The 18,250-nt window shown below is 40.6% G+C and overlaps 1 protein-coding gene across 5 annotated transcripts in view; it reads left to right on the forward strand.

Annotated features, from left to right (window-relative positions):
• The window catches only part of PTPN5 (protein tyrosine phosphatase non-receptor type 5), a 77,747-nt gene that overhangs the window by 38,700 nt on the left and 20,797 nt on the right, over window positions 1–18,250 (forward strand). For 4 of the 5 annotated variants that reach the window (XM_058026896.1, XM_058026895.1, XM_058026894.1 and 1 more), the window contains exons 3-7: window positions 5,796–5,977; window positions 6,885–7,004; window positions 8,819–8,902; window positions 12,554–12,792; window positions 15,483–15,672. In XM_058026896.1, coding sequence (XP_057882879.1) covers window positions 5,796–5,977; window positions 6,885–7,004; window positions 8,819–8,902; window positions 12,554–12,792; window positions 15,483–15,672 — 815 coding nt within the window. Of the gene's footprint in view, window positions 1–5,633; window positions 5,697–5,795; window positions 5,978–6,884; window positions 7,005–8,818; window positions 8,903–12,553; window positions 12,793–15,482; window positions 15,673–18,250 lie in introns of those variants that run through there. The other variant, XM_058026898.1, reaches the window with a different exon arrangement.

Raw genomic sequence — 18,250 nt, forward strand, 5'->3', positions numbered from 1 at the left:
TTGTACTTACTAAAGCTCAATTTAAAGCTGTAGTGTGCATCATTGTCACTGAATTTCCCCAACCACACACACAAAAAAGGCAAGCTGTGAGGTGGTGTTCTCTTGAATCTGCAGAGAGCCTGAAACAGTGTCACTGGAGAGCTGTTGAGGAGCTGAGTTCCCTTGATGGGCATATCAACCTATGAATCGGTGTGAATGAAATACAAATACTTCCAGTGTGATCTTTCTAGCAAAAATACTCAACTTGCTGAAATAGAATCCTTGAATGTTAGAAACTTCAGTTGTTCCCCACACAGCTATGAATACCTACGGACTGGCTCAGCTTGTTCTTACAGTCCAGGCTAGATACACTTAAGGCAAACTAAAAGCATTAGAAATTGTAAGCTGAAATTCATCTCAGATTAAGTAACACACCTGTGTTGCTGCTGTGTAGGCTCAGTCTGGTGAAGAGTCTTCCATTCCTCTGTAATGTGTCAAGGTGGGTAGTTCCAGTTTCTTGGACCTCTTACTTAACTTGATGGTATGTCAGGCTTATTTCTTCATGAGTTCTGTTACAGAGAAGAGTTTGAAACTTGCAGTCCTACAAAGGACCATGGGATGGATCTAGCTGGCTTCCAGTTAGATACCAAAGGTATTTCAGTGTTGCTTTGGTGCCTTGGTGCCATTACTTAGGGGTAAAGGTAGTGGGATCCATAGGTCTGCCTGGCTTGTTCCTTGTGTTTGAATTAAACTGTCTTATACTTTCTGAAGTAGCTCTCAATGTGGTTTTGCATTACAAATGCAAGATCTACCAACCACAAGCTCTTGGCGGCTAAAACTTGGACTTTATCCAAAATGGAATTGGAGGTACTGAGGAGATTGAATTGTTGTAAATCCCCTCTCTATCTCCAGTCAGTCAGTAGTAGGTAGCTGTGGGGTGCACCTGGGGAGGTTTTTCTTTGCAGTTTTTAATCTGGGTACTTTTGGGGCCTAGATGTTCTCCTCCTGAGCAGCAATTTACGCAGCCATTTGGAAAACATAAATGTATTGAACTCTTGTAAACAAAGCAGGTCAGGAATCAAGCAGAGTAGCAGTTGTCATGACCAGAAAGGTAAAAAAAAAAAAAAAAAAGAATAATGGGAAAGCTAGTATCCCCAGTTTTCACCACAGATTATTATATCTTTAGTGTACATTTTCAACATAACTTATCAGATGAGTCAGGAATGCAGACAGAATCAAGAAGTAGACTTCCTTTGGTGGTGATTTTTATCTGTCTGTGAACAGTAGTGATGTCATGTTTACTGCTTAATAAATTAGGTGGTTGGTCATAAAGTAGTTCAGTAGAAGTTTCAGAGTTAAAAAATAGTGACTCGATGGTTGGTTTCCTGCAGAGTGAAGAATGTAAGTACACAAGTTGTGTTTGCCATGCAAGTATGAGAGGTCCCCTTCCTCTTACCCACTTCTTCCCATACCACCACAGTGCAAAAGAAAGCTAATTATTCAGTTTCCATCTTTATCATGCTGCAGTGGTAACCAAAAAAGAGATTGTTTTCTTATCCAATACCTATCTCCTAAAGCTCTGTTCTTTGGATAGATAGGCTTTTTACCCTCCAGCACAAGCTGCCTCTTGCTCATGTGCACTCTGAGGTAGCTCATTCAGGTTTGATGTTTGTCTTCCCAGCACTTGGACTGGCCTGCAATCAGGATGCCTTAGAGTGTGTGTATTTAACAAGGTCTTGACCATATCTGTGAACTACAATGCCCAGGGCTGTGTCCTGTGTGTGCTGCTGAGGTGCATGTTAAAACTCTTTTTAGCAGTGGACTGAGACCCATCTCAATAGAATACTTTCATCTACTGTTCTTTCATCAATAGCAGTTCTCCATAGCAGTTAGATGGAAATTAGAGGCTGGGATTTCATTAGGCAGCTGCATTTGGACATCTGAAGATGCAGAAGCCATAAACAGACTTATCCCTCTGGTCTGAAATGCTGGTAATCCTGATGGGCATGAGGTATTGCTGGCATACCTCATACTTTGTTGTGCTTCCACTCTGTGGTCCATTCCTACAAATTCTCACCACACGTGGCCGTCATGAAGATATGGACAGGTTCTGAGGGAAATGTACCTCAGTACACCTAAAACAATTAGGGACAATGCAACCTAGCTGCTGTGGTGTGGTGGCTACTGCAGCTTGAGAACAGGTGAGGCCCTATTTGCCCTCCTGTCTTGTGTGTCTTGGAAGGTAAAACCCCCAATCCACCACTAACAAAATTTGTTTTTCCTGATGAAGAGGCAGTACTATCCAATCCAGAAGCATCATTCCTACAGGGACAGTGTGATGGATGTACATAAATGTCTAATAACTGTATGAGTACTGTCTTTTTATTGCTGGGATGCATTTTCTTTCTGCTATAAAAACAGTTTTGCTGAGGAACAAGTCTTTCTCTCAAAAATACATTGTTAAATTAAGTCTGCCAATGGAGCGGTGCCAATTCCTTGAGCATTAGTACCCGTGTACAAGTTCCTTTTAAAATGTTAACTTCATTAGGAAATACAGCCAGGATGTGAGGTTCTGAGGGGTTGTTTTCTGTTTTGTTTTTCTCTGAAGGCTTTAAGTATGATTCAGTCGAGTTACAGAGCTGCTAATGCTTCACCCACAGCAGGATTTGATGGGATCGTGGCATGTTTGTTACTGTAAGGCTTTGTTGACTTACTTGTTATTGCTACAGTGCCTTTTAGTATTTCAGCTAAGACTAGTACTCTAAGCACTTGTTTTTCTGAGAGTTATATAGGTGTTCTTCCTTCTTCTGCCTGTTATGTACCCACATATGAAGTCAGAAAAAAAAAGATAGATACAGGGGGTTAAAATGGGCATTGCCAGAGTTACAATGCCAGCTTTTACCTCCTGAGTGAAGGAAGATGTTTCCCTATATAAATTATTCTGTAATATGATAATATGTAGTGCTGTGCCTTGTATTTTTGGCAGCTTGTTTTGGTAGCAATGTTTAAGGAAAGAATGCAGGATGAATAGATCCCTGGCATGATCCAGAAAGTGCTTTTCCCTGAACAGCAAGGATGAGTTTAAGTTTATGGTGGTGTTTTGAAATTTCAACTTGTTTTCACAAGCCATATGGCTGCTACAGATGTCAGAGACCTTTTAATTCCTCTGCCAAAGGCTTTTTTTTTCCTAACAAGTGTAGTCTTGTGCCAAAGCAGAAGTACTCATGGAGCTTGCATCCCCATCTCTGTGATGCAGGAAATGAGGCAGCTATCACACGGATGCTACATTTCACTGCCAGTCAAATCACGAGCAGGGGAGAGGCTCTGTTCATTCCTGCAGGCAGTGATCCTTGCCAGCTCTCTCAAGACCTTCTCATTCACCTTGACACAAGAAAGCTTCACTGGTGTTTCACATCTGCAACTGAAAGAATCCTGAGCCCATTAGGGCAAACCATACAGGAGTATTGGATTGCAAGATGATGTGTGAGTGCTAATTGAATTATTGTTTAAAGTTGGCATAGTTAAATAAATACAGAACCTGAGGAGGGTATCATTCTATTTGTTAGAATCTAATCTTTGGCATTTATAGGAGAAAATTTTTGAGTGGACTTAAGTTAACATTAGACCTTCTCTTTGTATAACCAAGGCATGTATCTCTTTATTTATATGTATGGATTCAACCAGTATTTCATTATTTTAGTTCTTACAACTTTTTCCTTCTGTTGTGCTAGTGAAAATACCTCTTGATAAAAATGTCAGTTCTGCAGAGCTGGAGTCCTGGGCTGCCGGGTCCACAGGCCAGGTCTCTCTCTACCTTATGCAGTGAAAATAATTGAAAGTAAGAGTGGTCTATTGTCCTTCACAAAGGGCAGTTGTAAGAAGGAGAACGTGACCCCTTCAGTTGTATGGGGGTCACTAGACAACGCTGGAATTCCAGGAGTTGGATTTCTAGGCTGTGGAGAGGCACAGATCCCCATGGTTACAAAGTGCCCTAACTTTGACATCTTTGTTGTAAAAGATGCAGTTAAGTGGCCTTCATGTTGTTGTATTGTAGTCAGGTGTTTGTTTCCAACCAGAAATGACCTTGTAAAATCTCAGGCTGCTACAAGCATGAAACAAAGAAATGCTATTTACCTGCTACATAAGGCAGCACTCTTAGTTTAAAAAAAGTTCTGAAATATGAAATATTATGATTTATAAAAACCAGCTGAAAGCTGAGCATGAAATCTGCATTCCTTGGCTCCTTGCATTCCTTGGTCTGGTTGTCTTCCCAATGTTGCTTTAGTTTTGCACTGTGTATATTTTATCTTGAGATTTGGGAAGGAATATGCAAGATAGGAAATCATCAGAACCTGAAAAACAGTAAATATGTTCATTAATCATTCTTAGGGACAGAGGTGCATTATTTAATGCAGATAAAGGAAAAGTAGAACTTAAATTATGTTTAGTGAAAATGGAGGGTTAGAGACTTCATGAGCAAACAAGAATAGACTATAAGAAAGTAGATATTTTTCAAGCTTTAGATCTCAACCATAGGTGCACGTCTCTCTGCAAAGGTAACAAAATTAGTTTCTGACACAAAGATTCTGTCCCTGCTAAATTTCAAATTCTGGTTCCAAAACACAGAACATAAACATCCCACAAAAATAGCAGGAAAAATTGGCAATTATTAGCAAGTATTTTCCTCTCTATTCTTGTTTGAATCTAGTGAGACGTGAAGCAGCTTAGAAGCTTGAAGCTTTTCAGCTTTAAGGACTGAGAAGTAGACTTCTTCTGATGTCTAGCATCGGAAAAAAAAAAATCATTAAAAGATGAATTCTTACTATGGCCAGACCCAAGATATATTTCATTTTATGATAAGAGCTGTGGCTAGTTAATGGGTGCTTATCTGACTTAGAGTTACAAGTGTGAGACAAAGAGAAATGTTTGCTGAGAGGAAGATTTTGTGGAAACCTGACCTCAAGAAACCGGGTAAGGGCCAATGGTGGGGCCTTTCCCTGGGACACAAGAGGCTGATTTAGGCTTAAGTCTACAGAGTTTTACACAGGGCAGCCTTGGGGCATTTCTCATGTCCAAAGATGTAAGTCAGTAATGCTTACACTCAATGATTCTGATCTTTCACTCCTCACTTGTAAATTAATTTATATCTAAATAGACTCTATTCAAAATACTGTTACTGAGGGAATAACCATGCCAGTGGTTATTTCCACTGAACAAAACAGCACTGCAACATTATTAAATAGCTCTTGAGTATGAATTCATCCAAGAAGTGGGTTATTGGAATAAAGTCTATTTTATTAGTGCCTTAGGACATTCAGCCAAAACCCAGAGTCCCTGAGTACTATTCAGACACATCAGATGAAACAGTCTCTACCTCAGAAATCTATAATTGGATTAGACAAAGCAGACAAATAAAAGAAATAGAAAAATTGACACAGGAAGGGTCAAAATGGGTTCTTTGCCATCACATAGCTGGGAAGTGTGTAGCTAGGCAATAGCACAGGTACTTTTTTTAAAAAGTAAAAATGAAAAAGTGCAGCAATGTAAATGAGAATTTGTTAACAACAAAGCCCAGAATCTGCACCTCCGGAAAGAAAGGGAAAATAATTTATCCACCCACACTCACTTTTTTCTGATGAAGGCAGGTGAATAAAGCTGCACTAATAGAGTGTGACGCTCACAAGCCTGAGCTGCGCTTGCTGAGGCAGAACGGAAAGGTAACCATCGTCTCCAGGAAAACAATAGCCCTGCAGCCCCCGCCGTGCCGGCAGGGTCACATCCCATTCATCCCCTGCACGTGTCGTTTTCACGCAAAGGTTGTTCCCGTCCAGCTGGGATGGAGTCAGTGGATGAAGCTGAAGGACGGCAAGGAGAGCGGAGCGGGAAGGAGCAGTCCCTGAAAGCCTCCCAGAAAACAACAGGGCTCGGTTGGCCTCCCCCGTGGAATGGATTGATACCTGGAGACAGCATGTATCTGTTTGTCCTCTCACAGATACTGGTAAGGCAGCTTGCATAGCTTTGAAATGCTGGGACCCTTATTTTAGGCCGTGCTGGCTGGGGAGGTTTCCTCACTCATTGTAGATGTAGCAGTGGGAATGGGTGTAGTCCTCACTTCTGCAGCCACCTCTCACAGCTTTGCCTTGAAGCAGCCCTTGCCTTTTCATGTCCCACACTCGTGTCCCGTTTCCTGCCATACTGCAAATGCCTCCTTTGCCAAATCACCAATATCCCACAAAATCCTTTTTCCATAGCTGATATGTATGGGGGTAAAGACCCATGTTGGTTACAAGTGGACTGGGAGGTGTGCTGTTTAAAGTTGTGATGTGGGATGAGCTTACATCTCTCTGTGAGTGCGTTAAAGTCATTGCTGTTGTAGTTTATGTTAACTGTGGCATGTGCAGCACCCTTGAGTGTTTTAAATGAAAAGTTTCCATGTGTGTATGTTTGTGTGTGTGTGTATTTATAGTGATACCTATGTGAAACATGGCTGTTTGTGAGAGCTTTGAGAGAGGCCTTAAGAGCCTTTCAATAACATCCTAAGATCATGGAATTACTAGTTTTGATCTAATAGTAGTAATCCTGAAAGTTCAGAAGCCAGAGGAACATGTTGCTCTTCCAGTGTTGCTCCACTTGCTGTTTCTGGGGAGCCCTTTTGCTAGTGAGGGTTGGAGGGAGCCTGTGTAACTCAGTGATGCACATCTAGTTAATAGTGGCTGAGCTTGGAGCCTTCAGCCTTTTTATTCTGTTAAGCTACAGCCTAGAAAATACCTGACTTCTTAAATCCAAAGCAATAATCAACGTTAAATCAATGCTAACTAAATTAGTTAATTATGCAGTCTTGAAATGAAAATGAATGTGTGCATAATGAGAGATGCTAATTGCATCTTTTCTGATTGATTGCACAGCTTCTCGGCATGATGCTGTGGTACAGCACTTACGGGACCATCCCAGCAGCTCAGAATGCCTTCGACCTGCTCTCCTACTTGCTTACCCCATTTAAACAGGCTTTTTCAGATCAAGGGGAGGTAAGTCAGTCCCTGTGCTCCCCTTTGGTTAAAGAGTTAATGTCAGTAGCCTTGAGTGGTCTTTCTAATATCTCTTCTGATAAGTATAATATGTGTGTATTTCACATGTATGTCGTGAAATGGTAGAAGAGTTTCCTGAAAGCACATGAATATTTTATCTTTGAGATATTGGGCTAAATTTTAATGATGACTGTGATGTTAGGTCAGTACAGCAGATTTTTTATTATGTGCAAATTATTGCAAATGAAACAAAGCAATAAGAAGTCATCTCATTAAGGTTTAGCCCCCAGTAAAGGGAGAACTGGAACTTAATTTCTTAGGATGACTAGAAGCTTAATTTCTGGAAGAATGGATCAACCCATATAAAAGGTGCAAACTGCAACATAGTCTCAAAAATTCTTTTTTGTTGAGTGTTTAGAACATATCTGTGTGCAGGAAATGTATTTCAAGTGTACTAGGTGCACAGATTCAATTATATCTACAGAGCTACCCCGGTAAAATTGCCTAGCTTCTCACCATGACATGATGACATGTATACCAGAATGATTCATCTGATAAATTACTGGTAATTATACCCAGTGCAGATTTTTCTAGCGTGGACAGAACCTTAATTAAGTGGTGAAGAGCTACTTTCAAAAATCTGATGAAATATATTTGCTATCAGAATGCTTAGATTCATTGTACATAATCTTTGAGGCAGAGGCTTTGCAGTGCTAATAGAAAATCTGATTCAGTGCCTTTTGTGATTGGAGTACAGTGGAGACTGTTTTCTGTTTTCTCAGTGTTTATGAGCTGCATGTCACCTGCTCTTTTGGGGTTTTTTGAAAGAAGCACTTTTTCTTCTGCAGTTGGCTTTATTATGCACAGAGCTCTTCACAGACTGTTGCCTGTCTTATTTGCAGTGGCTCAATCATTAACAAATTGTTGTTCCTTACAGAAAAACTGATTTGTATAATTTTGACTTGCAATAATTGTCCTTCACAGAGGAAAGTGATTCCTAGAATGCATCACAAGAACACCCCATGTATGACTCTGTACAGATGTTCATGCATATGTTTGAGGACTGTTTATTATAACACTATTTATTGTGCAAATTTACACTTGAAAACAGTATAGTCAAAGAAATCTTCTCATGGTAAAATAAGCAAATGGAAGCGCTTAACTCCAAATTTCTCATTAGCTGTACTAGCGGAGAAAAACAGAGTGAAATTCCTTGCTCACTGAAGCCCATTAGAACTGAATTTTGCACCTACTACAGAGACCAGGCTGAACTATAGACTACTATAAAATGACTAAGACATCAGAATTAGTTCCACTGCCCGTGGTGTGAATTAACCTGATGGTGTTTCACTGAATGCATAGAAAGCACAGAAAACTCCTCTGTGGCTGGATTCTATCTAAGGACCCCCTAACCCAGGAACAGTACTAAACTTTGTTTAAAGCCCTTTACCACAGTTTAAAAATCACACTGACTGTAGCAATGAAGTGTTGGTCCAGTCTGCAAAACTGAGTTGTGGATTCAGATCTCAACTTTGGCAAAGGGGGGAGGGTAGGAAGCAGAATTCCTGTTTGCCTTCACAGTGAAATCTGGGATTTAGACCTTCTGAGATGCTGGGGCTTAGAGATGGTTTCAGTTTGTCTTCTCCAAAGCCTGGCATTTGTTTTTGGTGCTGATGGCAGCTTTTCCACAGGTGAGTATGATATCAGTAAATCTTCATGGGAAACAATACACACTTGGCCAAGAACATGCATGCAGACACTGAACTGTGCCCCTGAATACTTCATCAATCATTGTCTATTCTGTTGTTCCACAGAGCCTGACTACAGTTGGGAGTGTTGTGGTATCATACATCCTGCTGTCTTTGGCTTCTCTAGGACTGCTATTTGTAGGATCTCTGGTAAGTTATGATACAGCACAAACTGTATTAGTGTCCTTTTTCAGGGAGTTTTTATAAGATGTCTTATTTAATTAAAGTTGTTGGTGTTGGGCCCAAGTTGATTGTAAAGCATCATTTTTGGGGCTGTTTCTGTATAATTATCTGCTTGCTTTATGTAGAGGAATTAGCCTTACCCAATTTCTTGATGAATTGGGGGTTGCACTGAAGTAGAACGGTATATAAAAATAGTTTTTATATTTTCCATCTACAGATGGGCAAACTATTTCCACTGAAGTAGAATGGATGTGACCATTAAGAGGACCATCATCCATTGATTTCAACGGCAGAAGGAGCTTTTCCAGAGTGCCACTGTTCTTCTGAAATCCTATTAGATGTAGGCCAAGGCCCCAACTGCAGAACAAGCTTAAGTGGCACGACTACAATTAATCCAATTAGCTGTCAGCTGTTGGGGAGCAGCAGTGTGTTGTTTCTCCATGGATTGTGTAACTGGCACAAAGTTGTGTGCTAGATGAGAGAGCTATGGAGAGCTCTGTCTTGTCAGGGAGCTCTAGCTGAATGTGGCTTTTCAAACCCCTCTGTGCTGTTCTTTTAGAGTGGGAGTGCAGCTACTGAATGTGCAGGCAGAGCATCACCTCCTGTCCTTCCAGAGGTGCACCCCAGGTAGTTCAGGAAGTTGAAACTGTGCTGTACACATGCTGTTTGAGTGATGAACAGCATAATGAAATACATCCCAGAATCATGGGACTGTAGGTGGGCAGAGATTGCTAGTCTAACATCCTGCTTGGAGCTGGGCTGTTGCCAACACTTGGTAAAGCCAGCCATGAAATTTTCCACTCAGGTTTTGAAAACCTTCAGGGAGGGAAGATTTATCATCTCTCTGTGTGCCTGTGCCACAACCATGTAGCACTTTTTGGGGAAGAGATATTTCCTCTTGTCTCATCTGAATTTCACAAATGTAAATAGTATCTGGACTGAATTTCTGCAGGTTTGTGGCCGTTGTTCCTTGTGATATCAGCTGATACCACCAAGAAATGTCTGGCTGCATCTCTGGAGCTGCCCTTCAAGTAGTTGCAGGTCACTGTTAAATCACCTCAGCCTCCTCTTTGCCAGGCTTAACAAGCACAATTCCCTCTACATTTTTCCTGCACTCTAGACCCTTGACGTCCTTTGAAACCATCTACTGGGACCACTCCAGTTTTTCCATATCTGTCTTAAACTGGGGGAACTAAATCTGTAGACAATATTCAAGGTGCAGCTCCCTCAGTGCCAAGTAGAGGGTAGTACCTCCTTTGATTTGCTGGCCACACTCCTTGCTAGGAAGTATTGTCACATTATATGCCACAGTTAAGTTCACTCAGAGGCGGCATGGTGGCACAATCTTCTGTTTAATGTGTCAGGAAAATGGACTTTCTAAAAACCCTTCACAAGGCAAAGCAATTATAGTTAATGCCTCCATTATCGTGATCATTGATGTAGGCAAGGAACTTAGTCAGGTTTATGCAATTTTCTGGGATTTTGATGCTGCTGTACCTTATCCAGATTAATTTTGTCCTCAAAAATAAACTTTTGGTAATTCTGTAACTGCAAATATTAAAAAACTAAAGACAACTAAGAATTGTCAAGAACTGTATGAGTTCCAGATAAATTTGCAGCAAAACATTCTGGACTGAAAATATGAATATCAGGGGTGTGATTTTTTTGAATATTCAGCTATTTCTTGGTGGATGAAAACATTTATTACTGACTCATTGTTAGCACAGAAGACAAAGTTAAGTGAAAGCTCTTCATGGCCAAAAATTCTGATCTCTCTTTGGACAGTTTTGTATGTCAACTCCTTGCAAGTGAACATGAATACCACTATAGATTAAAGTAGACTTGGGCCATTTTTGTGTTGGTTAAAATTTGTGTATAGAAAAACATTTTCTAACAGTTTCCATGTTGGCGAGTTTGCACTGGTTTGTATTCCTGTGGTCTGTGCTAAGACTTTCCTAGCTAGAGTAGAGGCACAAATGTCACTCTGTGTCACCCTGTCTGGATAAATTGCTGAGGCACAGAGTATAAGAAGTGTCCTGTGAATTCTGATCTATGGTCCATCTTGCCCAGCATGTTCTCTCTAACATGAACACTAGGAAGGAGAGGCTGTTTAGACAGAGCACATGAGCCTTGTTCCTTCCTGCTTGCCTGTAACCTTTCTCTCAGATGCCTGAGGTCATGCTGCTTTGCAATTTGCAAATTTGAAAACATCTGCTTTTATCAGTATTTGCAGAATAGGGAATAACATAGTAATCAGCAGAACATTGAAAATGGTGCTTGAACCAGGCAGGGTTTCTACAATCCCAACCTGGTGGACAACAGATTGTTGCATGATGACAGTTTTCTTTATTTTCCCCTTTGTCTCAGCTGAGTGATCTCTCTCTCCCTCTCAACATAAAATTGATTTTAAGCCATGTACCTAGAAGAGACCTTGAAGGAATCTTCCTTTGAGAGTGCCTTTTTGACCAAGCCCTTCTTTCCCAATATTGAAATTGATACTGTCCTGCATGACATCCTAATATGCTTTACTGACCTAGGAAGATAAATGTGACCTTTTTAGTGGCACTTTTTAAAATTTAACTGGTCATTTAAAAGCCATGTAAGAAAAGGACAGAAGAGGCTTTTTCTTGTGAGAGTAAGACTTGTTCTTAGTCTCAAAAGGATGCATGACAATTCAGTATAGTTTGTATGGGCAATAGCCTGAGTGATACCACTCCAAGTTCTATGCTAGATGGATGAAGTTGGCCTAAGGTTCCAGATCCTGGAATTCAGAGGTGGGCTTGAAATTTTTAACTGAAATCTATGTGGAGGATTTGAAGTCTACCGATGTGATTTCCAAATAATCTAGTCTTATCACAGCATCTGTGCACACTGATACGATGAGGAAATTTTTTAGATTGGTGCAATTTCAAACCTTTTGTTAATTTGTAATACAAAATTTCATATTGCACTTGTGTCTTGAAACTTCACAGGATTCATTATTTAATGTTCATACCATATTCAAATCAGATAATTAAATTACAACACAGTCTGTGCCCCTGGCCAAAAACTGATATGGGCATTTTGAGCCCCAGGATCAGGTACATCAAAATTGAGGCCTCTTCAGAAAATGATGGGTTTGTGCATAAATTCACATAAATCAGGGTACAGTACCTGATTATTAAGGATGTCCAGCTCAGCTGTATTAACTTAAGACAGCTATATGTAAATTTCAGATGGAAAGCCATTAAATCAGGAGAGGTATGATTTGTAGAATACTGTAGTGGATTTTTGTTTTGTAAACAAGCCTGGGAAGGATAAGGAACTGAACAAAAGGACAGTGGTATCACATTGGCTTGCACATGATGGTCACAAGCACATTCCACTTCCACTGTAACCCTGAGTTAAGCCTGACTAGCTCTGTGGAAACCTCTGTGGCTGAAAGCAGGTTTGAATGGGTAAATGTGAATCCTTGCAACACACACCACAAAGCCACTCCTGCATGGAACATTCCTGTTCTCTTCAGTACTCTCCAATTCTAATCAGACAGCTGGAGTGCTGCCCCAAAGACCCATGCCCTAGGCTATGTGGAAGGGCTGGCTAAAAGCAGAAACTTGTTTACATGTTTGTTTCCTCCAGGTTTGGCACCTCCTCAGAGCCCCTCCAGACCCCCCCTTTCCGCTGCAAGAAGACAGACGGCAGTCCGTGAGCCGGCAGCCCTCCTTCACCTACTCAGAGTGGACAGAGGATAAAAATGAAGATGACTTCCTAGACCTGGACCCCGTGCCAGAGACTCCAGTCTTTGACTGCGTCATGGACATTAAAGCAGAGACAGACCCTGCTACTCTGACGGTTAAATCCGTGGGCTTGCAAGAAAGGTAGGGTACATGTGACTAACAGGGAAAAGTCTGCTCCCAGATTTTCTGGGTTTAGGAGTTCTGTGATGGGTAGGAAGCTTTATTGTCTTTGTGAATGTCACTTTCAAATGTGGTTCTGAAGTCAAGCACCTGCTTTATTTCCTGTCCTGTTTTCAGTCCAGTCATATTTACAAGCATGTTAGTTGAACAGCACACAGTTTCTGGACAGCTGTCAACAAGTGCTGTTCTAAAGCATCATTTCTTCCCATTGAATACATCTATTTGTGTTTGATCAGTGTCTCACCACTCATCAAGACAGCAACTGCATTGCATGAAATCCCCTATGGAGCAGTAAAAGCTCTTATCTCTGAAAGAGATGGGTCTCATTGATATTTGTTTTTTCCCCTGTCACTCGTAATGGAGGACTAGTCTTTTTCTCCAAAAGCAAACCACAGACAAAGTGATAGTCTTTAGTATTTCTCATATTAATGAGTTAATCCAGAAGTAAATGAATTATTCAAATGAACCCAGTAATGAAACTTTGGGGTGAGTTGGTCTCCACTGCTTGAACCATAAGGGCAGCTTGAAAAAAAGCAGTTTCTCGGGCAAATCAGGAGCTTCTCAGAGAGGTTCACAGCTGGGAAAGGGCAGTTTCAAGATTAAAGGAAAATCTTTTTCTGTTTTGTGTCCTTTCAGTTGTTTTAGTGAAATAGAATAAAGTTCTTGATTACAGAATTCCTGCAAAGAAATTCTGCAAAAGTTACGAATGTTACGAATAAAATGAAGTTACTGAGAGGCAAAATGTTACGAATAAAAATGAAGTTACTGAGAGGCCCAGCATAGCAAAGTATCACCTTTATTTCCAAGGTTTCAAGCTTAATTGGAGGGCTAACCATAGTTAATTCTCATCCCTAAAGCTTAAAACAAAGGACAGAGCATAGATTTTAAGAATACAGTGCTGTTTTTCTGAAGCTCCTCAGGATGCAGTAAAAAGGAGTGTTACAGGAGAGCTTTCAATTTGTACTCTTGTGGATTTTGAATGTTTTTTATTACTTTATGGCTTGTTATAACATTGTCCTAAAATTTTATACCTTTTATTGTTTTAGTCTACCTTTATATGAAATCACAATAACCTCTGGGGCTTGTCCCTGAAGCTGCTGCTTTGTTGCTTTTTCATTATAGGCAAGATTGGGCTTGAAATATGTGAGTCATTTGTGTTCTTCACTATCCCTGATTTCATTCCATTTCTCTCACTTTAAAGATGTGACATTTCTCCTCAAGTGACTGCTAGCCTCCATGAAAGATACTCTGTATCAAGAGAATTGGGGAATATTGCTTGGAGAACAATCAATTGGTTAAAGTAATGAATCACAATCAAAAACCTGTCAAATAACTAGAAGTGGGACACTGAAAGCAATTGCTTGAAGTTCTCAAACTAGGTGCAATGCCAACACTTAAGATATAAACTTGTTTTCAACACACATATGTCCTTGAGAAGACAGACATCATTTCAGGTTTGAGCTGTGCCCTGACAAACTTCATTTACATTACACATTGCTCACTTTTCCTTTCTTTGGTGTTGTGTCACCTACCTGTGCCTCTTTGGCATCCGTTCTGCTTTTCTCTTATTTCCCTCTCGTTCTTTAACCACCTATGCAATTAAAAGGGTGGTCAGGAGCTAAATTCAAACACCACTGAATGTTGCTGAAGAAGAAATAATCTTATTTCTTCATGCTGAAGAGCTATTAATGTAGGTAGTCTCTTCTACCTTGAGAGCACCAAAAGCAGTCCTTTTCAAATGCATCTCTTGGGGGAGAATTGTGGTAGCTGTTTAATAGCACAGGAGGGTGAGGTGAAATCCTTTGAAAGGTGTCACTAAAGATTCCATGTCTGCCACTGGTGGCATTTCCCCATGGGTGTGAATCATAGCAGGAGGCAGGCTGCAAGTTCTTTTGGACAAAATCCTGAGTCTGGGAAAGGGCTGTGATCCAAGAGATGACTCCTGTCCTCTCTGTGAGTTGGTCATGCCTGCATGCCTACATGGTTTTATTAGCTCCTGCACACTCCTGCATACACCCTCTAACTAAATTTTTTGAGTCAAGATTCATCAAAAATAGGTTTACTGTATAAATGTATAGAACCTCTACCTAGTAATCATCATATTGTGTGGCTTTATTATTATGTTAAAGATATTTAAATATAGATTCACTGATGACTTTTGAATCTTGCTTTTGTCTATCTTACGTGAGACTATCAGAAGCTCAGAAGTGCTTTAAAATTTTATTCATAGTAAGCATTTTGACTTCTTTGGTTTATTGTGTGGCTAACAAACACAAAAAATTCTATGCTTAAGAGTGTCTTTTTATAATGTGACTGTTCAAGTGTTGGGACTTTCATTTTACCCTTCTTATGATGTACAGTTGTAGAAAGAACATTTTTCAGATAGAAAAATTATTCACTGCAGTTGGTTGGCTTTTTGTGTCTCTATTAAAGTTGAACTGGCAGTTTATCCCAAGATCTTACCCCAGCGATGTTTCAGGGTACAAAATCTTCTGCTCTTGTCCACACAAGAAGCATCACCCATTTTCTTACAGGTAGTGACTAAAATGACCCCATCAGAACCAGCTGGGTGATTTCCTGAGGTTGTTCATCTGTCATTGCTGGCAGTGATGGATATGTTGTAAGCAAACTTTGACTGCTCTGTTTTGCAGGAGAGGTTCAAATGTTTCACTCACACTGGATATGTGCACCCCAGGCTGCTCTGAGCAAGGCTTTGGCTATGTCATGTCCCCACGGGAGCAGTCAGCCCGGGAATACCTCCAGACTGCCTCCAACATCCTGACTGAAGAGGAGCTGCACAAGAAGGCACTGGATCCTTTCATACTCCAGGCAGAGTTCTTTGTGAGTGTCCGACCTCTCTCTTCCAGGAGCATCAATAAAAATGGGATGTTGTCTTTCCACAGAAGACCTTGGTATTATTGTCTGCCAGTCTAAAAGTAGTATACACTCAAACTAAGCTTCTGTCAGTGAAGCATTTAATGCAATTCCCAAATTTGTCATTCCTTTAAATTACAATGTCTGAAAGCTTTCAGTAGTGTTGTCACTTAAAAACTAGAGAATTGATCTGGCAAAACCAACAGCAACAACAACAAGTCTTTGTTTCATAGGATTTTTTTTTAACCGATATTTCCTTTTTAACAACAGCAGCAACAAAAAAAAAAATCGCTAGAATTCAGAAGAAAAGCCTCATTTGCTGTAAGCATAACTTCTTGAAAGGTGTCTGGAGTTGCCCTAGGGATGAAATTAGTCCTAATCCACCCTCTTTGCTGTTGAATACTTAATGTGGAGCTACTTTCCAAATCTAAACGTTCTCTGGTTACCTGAAACACAGTGTGGCTCTGTCATTTAGCAGGAGCTAGAGAAATTATTTTTTCTGGGGTTTTTCTCTGCACAAAAATAATTCACTAGTTGTAAACTACTGAAGTTAATACTGCTATGTCAAATATTCTCTTAAGCATGAAATCTCAGCAGAGCAGAGGAAGATTGTTTTGCAACATTACAGCCTTTTCAGCCTGTTCTCTTCTTGACCTCTAAACATCTGAAAGGAAAGGGCCACTCTGATTATCACTTGCTGTCCTCCCTCCTTGCGCAGTTTCAGGGGTTTTTTTCCCTTTATGAGAACGGGGGGTACTCTGGGCTTCTGTTTTAAAGTAGAACACAAGGTATCTGTGGTCCTTAAGTCCTTTAGTGTTGTACAAGTTGAAGGAAAGAAGCTTTTGTGTAGGCAAAGCCCTGATTCTTTTAAAGTAAAGTATCTATTGCTCCTTTAGGGAAGGAATGTTCACTTGGTGTCTGAGCTGACTGCTGGACTAGTGCACATACAGATTCACAGTCTTTGAGCTATTCTGTAGCTTTCAAGCAAAGAAAATAATGTTAGATGTAGGAAAAAGTACGCTTCATTTGTCTGAGAGATTTTGAATTAGGTTTCCTGGTGTTCATAGAATTATCCAGCAGCCATGCCATCCCAAGCTATTTTTATTGTTTAATGAAAACTGAAAGAGCACAAAATGCCATGCAATCAAAATGTTATTTCTGTAATTAAAATTTGTAAACCAGTAAACCAGTAAATTGTAAACCAGTTCTTTTTTATGAAACAGTTACCACCAGCTAGCTCTTCATCGTGTGCTTTTGCTTTTGTCTAACCTACTTGATTTTCAAAGTCCACATCCCAGATGAAGCAAGCAGTTGTTTCATTTTGCAAGAAAAGTCAAGGAGCACATTAACAGGGCTAAATCCTGAAATTCATACAAGATTTAGAGTTTCTACTCAGACAGCAGTCCTGTCGATTTCACCAAGAATTGGCTTGTACAGTGAATGACTTAAGAACCAAAAACAGCCCATGGAGCTTGGCTCAGGAAGAGTTTGGGCTGACTAAATACCAAGGAACAATTGAGAAAAATATGAAGATTTTGTTCCTATGCAGTTCTCAAAATTGATAGGAAATTTCTTCAACAAAATGTTTTTGTCCTTATTTGCCTCTGGTTAAAGCCAACAGTGTGCTCAGTGCTTTGTAAGAGGTGGAGTGCAGATAGTCTTCTAAGCTTCCAGAGCTGACCTCAAATTGTTCCAGGGAAGGTTTAGATTGGATATTAGGTGAAAATTATTCACTGAAAGGATGAACCACCAGAACAGACTGCCCAAGGAAGTGGTAGAATCACTATTCATCAAAGTGTTTGTAAACATGTGGATGTGGCACTTAGTGACATGGCTTAGCAGTAAACATGGAAGTCCTAGGTGAAAGGTTGGACTCACTGATCTTAGAGGTCATTTTCAGCCTTAATAATTCTCTGTTTCTGTAGTCCATAGCTCTACTCACCTTAAATTTTTACCTCACTTGCCTTACTCAACCCTGATTCCTGTTCCCAGTCTGTGCTGTAGTGGTCTCTCAAATCCAGCATGCAGTGTCTGGGATGACCAGCTCTGCCTCCTGGTTCCTGTGAGCTGTCTCTCTGCTGAGCCTGGTTAACACATCCCTTCTCTTCACCTGCCTTCCTAGTCCAGCTGCTGGAAGGTTCCTGTTTGTTCCCACCTGGCATTAGACCCTGATTGCAGGGGATGAGCAGTGGGGAACTGGAAGCCCCTCCATCTTCCCTGTTCTTTGCATCAGGGATAGGGAGTGCAGGCAATCCCTGAACTCCCCTTTGCTGTCCTTTTCCATGGAGCTTGGCAGCACGATGAGCAAAGCAGTGACGCTCCCACGGCTCCATGAAGTTGGGTCAGCACACCAGCCTGTCATCATGTGTGTCATACTTTGTTGCTGGTGCAAGTCCCCAGCAGATTATTACCTTCCACCTCAGAGAGGAAGCAATGTGAGTCAGAAAGGATGGTCCATCCTCTTGGAGCAGCGTCTTATGTTCCACCTCTTGCATCGCTCTGTGCCTACACTTGCAATTCAGTTCTAATAATATTAGGAGTGAAT

Source organism: Melospiza georgiana, chromosome 6 (assembly GCF_028018845.1).
Source record: "Melospiza georgiana isolate bMelGeo1 chromosome 6, bMelGeo1.pri, whole genome shotgun sequence".
In the NCBI taxonomy this organism is placed as follows: Eukaryota; Metazoa; Chordata; class Aves; order Passeriformes; family Passerellidae; genus Melospiza; species Melospiza georgiana.